This window comes from Drosophila miranda (assembly GCF_003369915.1).
Source record: "Drosophila miranda strain MSH22 chromosome Y unlocalized genomic scaffold, D.miranda_PacBio2.1 Contig_Y2_pilon, whole genome shotgun sequence".
Taxonomy (NCBI): domain Eukaryota; kingdom Metazoa; phylum Arthropoda; class Insecta; order Diptera; family Drosophilidae; genus Drosophila; species Drosophila miranda.
Genome location: NW_022881614.1, coordinates 25,739,098 through 25,748,112, shown reverse-complemented (window position 1 = coordinate 25,748,112; position 9,015 = coordinate 25,739,098). Strand labels below are relative to the sequence as shown.

The 9,015-nt window shown below is 49.7% G+C and overlaps 1 protein-coding gene across 1 annotated transcript; it reads right to left on the bottom strand.

Moving 5' to 3' along the window:
- Positions 1-645: 645 nt before the first annotated feature.
- Positions 646-5,696, bottom strand: LOC117192642. The gene is made up of 2 exons (XM_033397365.1): positions 5,664-5,696; positions 646-1,512 (listed from the first exon to the last, which is right to left on the bottom strand). The coding sequence occupies exon 2, from the start codon at positions 1,329-1,331 to the stop codon at positions 894-896; it is 438 nt and encodes a 145-aa protein (XP_033253256.1). The 5' UTR covers positions 1,332-1,512; positions 5,664-5,696; the 3' UTR covers positions 646-893.
- Between the last annotated feature and the right edge of the window lie 3,319 nt (positions 5,697-9,015).

Sequence of the window (9,015 nt, the reverse complement as noted above, 5' to 3'; positions counted from 1 at the left end):
ACGCGGAACCTTTAAAACGCGAACAACCTCCAGACACGACCCATCCCAAGCGCGTTTTCTGAATTGAACTCCGGATCTGCTAGTGGTATGTTCGATGGAATGTTCCAGTTTTGAGTGTCAATTCCAAAGCTTGGCTGTAGCTTGGCGGTTATGCTAGAGGCTACAATAGCAGTGATGAGAATTGAGTAATCCGATGAGCGAGAGTGCAGGCTAACGTTGACCGAAAATCCATCCGTGGCGAAGCTAGAGCCGCCTATTCCCGAGACTGCAGTCGATGATTTCATTTTTCGAAGCTGAAGCTGATTCGCGAAACGAGAAGTTATTAGATGCAACTGGGAGCCGGAATCCAGCAACGCTCGGCAGGGAACTAAAACTCCGGAACGATTTTTGACTAAGACCATGGCCGTGGCAAGTAGAACAACACTATTCCTCACATCTTGGGCAATAAGGGCAGACGAGGTAGACGCTGAAGTAGAGAGCTCAGTGGTATGCTGAGACGGCGTAAACTCAGACAGCGCAGACTGAGATGGAGTATACGGCGCTGATTTCCCTTGAACTGCGATATCTTCAGGGCTACCAAAATCAACGAGGGTGTAAAATTAGAAGAGTTTTCCTAACTGAAATTAACCGAAAACTTTGGGTGGCTGTAATTTAGTTATTTAATGTTAACGAACAACTATATTTTCTTCACAATTCAAATCTCTTACTCTAGCTAAACTACGGTGGCAAAGCGGGGCGAATTCGCCAAGAGCGAGAGAGCGAGCTTTTATTGCGCTCCAGCTTTGCCCTAGCCTAACTTACACTAGACTTCATAACAACGAACAAATAAACAATAATCGCCGCATAGAGGGAAGGTCACGTAATTCCGGCGCCATTGAACGCTTGCATCGGCTTCAACACATTGGGAGCGGCGCCAACTTGTGTATGGCCCGCCGAAAAACCGCTCCAGTGCTAGTACTTATTTCGACGACCCTGACCATGCCATCCTCTCTTTTGTGCGTGGCGATGACCCTCCCCAAGAGCCACTCCTGAGGCGGCAGATTGTCCGCGGCCACGATGACGAGGTCTCCTTCCTCGAGGTTCGGTTGCCGCTGGTGCCATTTGCCCCGAATTTGCAGCCCCAGGACATATTCGCGGGACCATCGCTGCCAAAACGCTTGCCTGACTGACGAGACAAGTCGCCTGTCGGCTCCCAGCGGCCTCGAGTTCATTATGGCCTCGATGCCGACGAGAACTGTGGCGAGCTCTTCGGCGGTTAAGAGCGCGCTGCATACCGCCCGTAGGAGTAGGCCCTTGGCAGTTTTAACACCTGCCTCCCATAGCCCTCCCATGTGAGGAGCTCGCGGCGGTATGAACGCAAATTCGCATCCGTTTTTTGACGCGAAGTCGCAAATAGCGTCTCCTTGCTCCTTGAGCCTGATCCGCAGAGCGCTGAGATGGTGGCTCGCTCCGACGAAGTTCGTCCCGTTGTCGCAATGGACGACTTGGGGATATCCTCGGCGACCGAAAAACCTTTGGAAAGCCAACAAAAAATAGTCAGTGCTTAGATCGGAAACTATTTCTAGGTGAACCGCCTTGGACGCAAAACAAACAAAAAGCGCAATGTATGATTTGTATGGGGCCTTCAGCGAATTTTTAATGTCGTTTTCAAATATCAACGCCGCAAATTGAAAATAAACGGAGAGCACGGAGTCGATCTGCGGGTAAATTCCCCATGAGTTGCGTCAGCAATAGAGGCTTGCATTTAAAACAGCGCATACACGATCGAACGGTCTGACGGCAGACCTCCCGAGCGTTCACTGTCCAAACGCTCTGTCGAAGGATGCTCACAAGTGCTCGTGGGCCGACATGAAAATTCGAATGGTGCAGATGACGAATATAGCTTCGCACGAATTGCGAGCGCTTAGTCAAAAGCAGAGGAAACCTGGCATCGTATGATATAGGAGCTTTGGCTAGTCGCCCCCCCACTCGCAACAACGAAAAGTTGCACCAAGTCCCTGTGTCTTCATGGATGAATGGGTTCAACCGCTGAAGACTAGGACCAATTGTAGATCCTTTCCTAACCTTTTCGATTTCTCCTTGATACTCGTAATGCTGGACGATTTCGACAATTTTATAAAAGACTTCATTGTATTCGGTCGGTGAGATAGTTTTTTCGAAATTTAGGCTTGGGTCTTTACATTTTCTTATGAAGCGGAACACATACACGAACACTCTAAGCAGTTTGAGGTGTGACGAGAATCCCTCGATGACATCTTACAGCTCCGAACTTCGCACAGCCGCGGTCAGCCCGACCGCAGTCTTCCTCTTTTCCAGCTGAAGATCATTGGAGTGTTCGAAATGAGCGTTCTTGGGCCAGTTTTCTTCTTCCTCTTTCAGATATGATGGTCCTTCGAACCAAATTGACTGAACGATTTCGTCGACGTCATAACCTCTTGAGACAATATCTGCTGGGTTCTGTTTCGTGGGTACATGCCGCCACGTAGCATCATCTGACCACTCTTGAATCTCAGCCACTCTATTTGAAACGAAAGTCGACAACGACGATGGATGAGACCGGATCCAATGAAGAGTTACCTCTGAATCCGACCAATAAACGACTCGTTCAATGGGCACGTTTAATAGGGGCTTGATTCTGTGACAGAGATCTGCGAGAAGGTGAGCGGCACATAACTTAAGCCTTGGGAGCGTTTTGGTCTTGAGCGGCGCTACTTTGGATTTCGAAGTCAACAATGATATTTTTAAACCTTCTGCAATTCTGCTACGTATATAGACTCACGCTCCATAGGCTCTCAAGGAGGCGTCAACAAAGGCATGTATTTGAATGCAGCGGGATCGACTCATCCCAATCTAGTTTGTTAAGCCAAAGCTCCTGCAATAGGATCTTGCCTTTTATGACGATAGGACTTAACAAACCAAGGGGGTCAAACAACTTTGATGTCACCGATAGTATGTTCCGTTTTGTCGCTCGGAGACCCATAACTGAATTGTCAATTTTGAACTTAAAGGCAGTAGGTAACCATGAGATTCCTAACGCCTTTGTCGACTCTGAATCCGAAATTGTTATGGGTTTGGCTGTGCTCTCAGATGCGGTGATCTCGGGTGAGTTTGAAAACCACTTAGTCAACTCAAACCCTGCGGTCTGAAGAAGCTGAGACACTTCGGACTTAATTACCCTTAGCTCCTCTACGCATGCAGCACCAGTCAACAAGTCATCGACGTAAAAGTCGGACCCAATAACAATGATATTTTTAAACCTTCTGCAATTCTGCTACGTATATAGACTCACGCTCCATAGGCTCTCAAGGAGGCGTCAACAAAGGCATGTATTTGAATGCAGCGGGATCGACTCATCCCAATCTAGTTTGTTAAGCCAAAGCTCCTGCAATAGGATCTTGCCTTTTATGACGATAGGACTTAACAAACCAAGGGGGTCAAACAACTTTGATGTCACCGATAGTATGTTCGGTTTTGTCGCTCGGAGACCCATAACTGAATTGTCAATTTTGAACTTAAAGGCAGTAGGTAACCATGAGATTCCTAACGCCTTTGTCGACTCTGAATCCGAAATTGTTATGGGTTTGGCTGTGCTCTCAGATGCGGTGATCTCGGGTGAGTTTGAAAACCACTTAGTCAACTCAAACCCTGCGGTCTGAAGAACCTGAGACACTTCGGACTTAATTACCCTTAGCTCCTCTACGCATGCAGCACCTCAACAAGTCATCGACGTAAAAGTCGGACCCAATAACGTTAGCAGCTCTAGGGAATGAGAGCTTCGCAGACTCACTCAACCTTGTTAAGCTCCGGATAGCTAAGAATGGGGCTGTTCCAGTCCCATAGGTTACAGTGTTGAGCTTGTATAATCTCAAGGATTCAGAAGGGTCTCTTCTCCCCACTATGAGCTGAAACTGACGATCCGCTTCGTTCACCATCACTTGGCGATACATCTTTTTAACATCAGCAGTCAGGGCAAACCTGTGCAGACGGAAACGGAGCAGTGTCGAGTATAATTCCTCTTGAATGGTAGGTCCCACTATCAGAAAATCATTTAAGGCCACCTGTGAGGACGTCTTGGACGAAGCATCGAACACAACTCGGAGCTTGGTAGACGTACTTTGGGGCCTCAGAAGACACTGATGAGGGATTACGTAGTGTGGAGTAGAAGGAATCGTATTGTCAGTAGGAGTCATATGACCTAAGAAGAGGTACTCTTCCATGAATTCCAAGTACATTTTCTTCAACTCAGGGTCACGATGCAATCGTCTGTCAAGCGACAAAAACCGCCGTTTTGCAACCTCAAAGGACTTGCCTTAACAATTTGGATCCGATTTAAACGGGAGCCTTACTTCGAACCGACCTGATAATAGTACCTGAGTCGTCTTACGATAGTGTTCTTCACATAGCTTGTGCTCAGGTTGTAAGGAAGCGATCCTGGGCTGGGGTACATATCTCAGTCTACTCCAGGGTCTACGTCCAGGGGACGGGTCTGCAGTCCCGCGGACGGGATCGATCGTAGCGTGGGACGGGGCAGTTGGTTTCACCGAGAACACTCCGGTTATCGCCGAATAGCGCCTTCAGGGCCCCACCGAACTCAGAATCAATACGGAGGTCTTTACTATGCGATAATACCGACAGGTGTCGCCGAGAGTACCTAGGCTATCGCCGGACAGTACTTACGGGACCCCGCCGGCCTGAGAGTTACTACGAAGTGGAAAGGGGACTATGCTATGCGGGAATACCGACAAGTATCGCCGAGAGTACCTAGGCTATCGCCGGACGGTACTTACGGGACCCTGTCTGCCTAAGAATTACTACGACGCGGAAAGGGATATCGACGAGCATCACCGAGGGTGCCTAGGCAATCGCCGGATAGCACTTACGGGACACTGTAAGAAGCTAAGAATTACCACGGGGGGGGGGGGGGGTCAGGGATATCGACAAGCAGCGCCGAGGGTGCCTAGGCAATCGCCGGATAGCACTTACGGGACGCTGTCGTACTAAGAATTACTACGAGGGTCGGGGATACCGGCAAGCATCGCCGAGAGTGCCTAGGCAATCGCCGGATAGCACTTACGGGACACCGCCGAACTAAGAATTACTACGAGTACGAGAATACCGACGCGTATCGCCGAGAGCGCTTAGGCAATCGCCGGATAGCACTCACGGGACACTATCGGGCTAAACATTACTGCGAAAGTCTTTATCATACAGGGCAGGTATCGCCAAAAGGGTTTAGGCAATCGCCGGACAGCCCCTTCGGGACCCAGGGAACTACGGGGATCAGGCGAGACACCAACAGGAGTCACCGGGGGGCGCTTAGACGATCGTCGGACAGCGACCTCGGGACCCTGCGGGGTCACAAACTACTGGAGGGAATCATGCGGAGGGAACGCCGACAGGTATCACCGGGAACGCCTAGGCAATCGCGGCCTCAGGATCCGGTCGGGCTACGAACTACTGGATGGAATCACACAGACTCGGGCAAGAGGCGGGAGGAAAGGCAGAGAAGATGAAGCCCCGGGCCTCCAGGTTCCCTAGTGTATAGATTGTTGGAGGTCGTGCTATGTTTCTGTTATATTCGTTACATTTCACTTTATTTTTTCTTGGTTCCCTACCTATCGCACCGCTCAGCAGCCCGTATACACGTCTAGAGACTAGCTTACCCCTGAACTCCCACGCTTGTACTCGTCGAAAGCCTCCTCTTCCCCGTGGGTGCAGCGTAGATGCAGGATCTCCTCTCCTCTCTCGATGCAGGGTCTTCTCCCCGTAAGCGCAGCGTCGCTGCCGGATCTTCCCCGTGTCACTGATAGCGTTGGCGTGGATCCGGGCCGCCACGTGTTTTTACTTTTTCCAAGCCACTCGAATTTTTCCGCGAACACGTCCGACTCCTACGACTGCTCCCAATCGACTTTTTTTCCTTCCACGTTTTACCAACTCAGAGCCGGCGTTCTGCTGGCTCTCCGATCCAGCGTCAGCGTGGGCGGCTAGCGTCGTCATCTTCCGCGGCGGCAGAGGGCTGGCGCCGTCGTTCGGCGTCTACGCTGCGCCGGTGACTTTCGTCTCTCTGTCTCGCTGCTGGCGCGTCGTTACTTCGCTTTAGTTTTCCGCGTCTCTCTTCTGCCGTTGCTGCTGTTGGCTTACTGTTCAGGCGCTTCGTTGCTGCGTCGACGCTGGCGGCTTATCTTTTCGGCGCTTCTCGTCTTCGGCCGTCGCTGAATTGATGCTGTTGGCTACCGTTTCGGCTCTTGGTGTATTTCTCTCTCTCTTTGGCTTCCGCTGCGTTGTTGTTGTCGGGTTTTGTTTCTTGGTGTATTCCTCCCCTCCCCGGGGCGTCGGTGCCGTTAGGTTTCGGTTCTTGGTGTATTCCTCGCCGTTGCTGTGTCGGTGCCGTTGGATTTCGATTCTTGGTGTATCCCTCTCCCTCTTTGGCTGCTGCTGCGTCGTTGGGTTTCTGCTTTCTCGGTGTATTCACGCCGTTGCTGCGTTGATGCCGTTGATTTTCGGTCCTCGGTGTATTCCTCTCTCGTTTTGGCTGCTGCTGCGTCGTTTTGGTTGGGTTTTGGTTCTGAAAAGCCAGTGGCGTCCGCCGTGATCGCGACTTGCCCCCACCTTTAAAGAAGATAATAAGCTACGTGGGGCTTAGAGACCCCTCGGGCCGTATAATATATAAAATTAATGTCATGTAGCCTTTGTGGCCTTCCCCCTCCCCCCTCCCCCCCCTTAACCTAAAACTGAAAAGTCAATAAAGAAAAGTAAAAAATCTTAATTCTAATAACGTAATCTCGGGTCCCTCCAATGGGAAAATGACGGCGAACTGATGGGCGGAAAAAATTTGGGTGGAGCGTACGCTCCCTCACACCCCCTCCATACTTCGGGGGTGCCGAAGAGTGACGGTGACGGCTGCGAATAATCTTTATGCGGAAGCAAGTGCCGTTATGGACCTCCAGTCGCCGGACTCCCAGTCGGTAGGTGCGATCGCGTAAGAATACGGTGATGTTGGATATGAGGTCCCGGGGCAACTGTCGACCTGGCGCGTTGGTCCGCCATTCGGTGCCGGGACTTCAGGCTGCTGGTCCCCGCTAGGGTGTCCCGTCGTATCACCATTTGCCCCTAGGGGCCGAGCTTGCCTTCCGTCTCTTAGACGCTTCATGTCTTCAGTCGATTCTAGGGAGAAAATGCCTGTCGGTTAGAACCTGCCTGTCTTAACTAGAAGTATTAATACCCTCCCCCTATCCTGCTTGAGTGGTGCGAGTAAGACGATGCTTACATTGGGTGTAGTACTTATCTAATCCCATCAATTCCATCCCATCTAATCAATTCGCTTCTAGCTCTTGCTTAAGCCGGTTGTGTTTTTTTCTTGCTCCCGCATTCTCCGCCCTTTGCCTAAATATCATACAACATTGTTGTGTCTTTGTTTTGATTTATTATCGCATCTCTTTAATTTGATTCTACTTTGTGTTAACCACCAGTGTTTTGTTTGTAAACAAGTGTTTAATATAAATTCAATATTCCAACGTATAAACTTCGTATCATGCAGGCAATTTGTTATTGTTTTTTGCCCAGTCTGCTTTTCGTTATCGCTTCTTCGGTGTGCACTGTTCTCGCGCATCAGCGTTTGCATCGCCCACACTCTCTCGTGAGCATACGCGGGCTTCTCGCATTGTTGCTCTCACTCTCTCTGGATTGCCTACACTCTCCCTCTCTGTGGACTTTTCTTTTGTGTCTCTGCTTTGGTGAGTTTACCGCTCGTTTTCTGCACTTCGTTGGATCATCTGCTTTGAATTATTGCCGCTGCAGCTGATTGTCTGGCTCGCTCTGCTGTCTGCTCTCCTACTTTACCTGCGATCTCACTCCGTTCTCTTATTATTCGTGCACAGTTATTCTACTGCTGTCAATAATGGCAATCGTTTGTAGTGCAAAGAAATGTGAATTCGGTGGTGTTATCATTGGTGATTCATTTCTTAGCTGCTGGCTGTGCGACAATTTTGCCCACATAAAATGTGCTGGTGGTGGAAATTTTGGCCGGCTGAATGATCTGATCTCGAAACGCATGGGCCTGTCTTGGTCATGTCTGGCTTGTCGGGAGATTGAGGCCGAAATGCGCACATTTATGAGACAGACTCGAACTGGGTTTCTGGATGTCCGGAAACAATTTGTGGCTCTCAACGAGAAATTTCTTGCCCTTGAATCACAGTTTCTTGGGCTCAAACTCTTGAGCGAATCGCCTAGACGGAAAATTCCGCATAATGATACCAATCTCTTGCAACCTAATCCGATTGGTACGCCTGCCTCCCACCTTCATCCATCGGAAGCATTTCCGTGTAGGCATGCCACGCCGTTGTCTGTAAATCCGCCAACGGTGGCTCCGGAGTTCTTTACACCGAGCAATGTGCTTCCTTCGAGCACCCAACTCCCCAACAGCATCAATCCCATCCCTGCAGTTTCTGTGGCCGTCACTTCTGACGCGGTGAGTGCTCCTAGTGCGGGTGTGCTGGTTGCTGACGACGTCTTGCCAATTCCTGCTCCAATTCCTGCTCCAATTCCTGCTGCAATTCCTACTCCAATTCCTGCTACAGCCATTGCTGCCAATTCCTCTGCCCTTGTACCGAGATCTCTTTTAGGTGTGGCTCCACCATCTCGATCTCGCTCGGGACTTCAACTTAAAGCAGTGGTCTCTCGGAAAGCAATATTTGTTTCTCGTCTTATTCCTGAGGCTACAACGGAGGATGTTAAACAACATCTTGCCACTAAACTTAACACTTCGCCTGTTGATATAGTTGTGACTAAATTTTCATTTAAACATAAGCGCAACATATCATCATTTAAAATTCTTCTCCCTGATTCTTTACTATCCTGTTCTCTAGAACCGTCAATATGGCCTGAGCATACAATTGTGCATGAGTTCCTTCTCAAAGATTCGAACTCGAATCCAAGAATTACCGAACATGCTCCAAAAAACTAATGTACTATTTTTCCATGCACTATCAGAACGTTCGCAGTTTGCTGGGAAAGTTG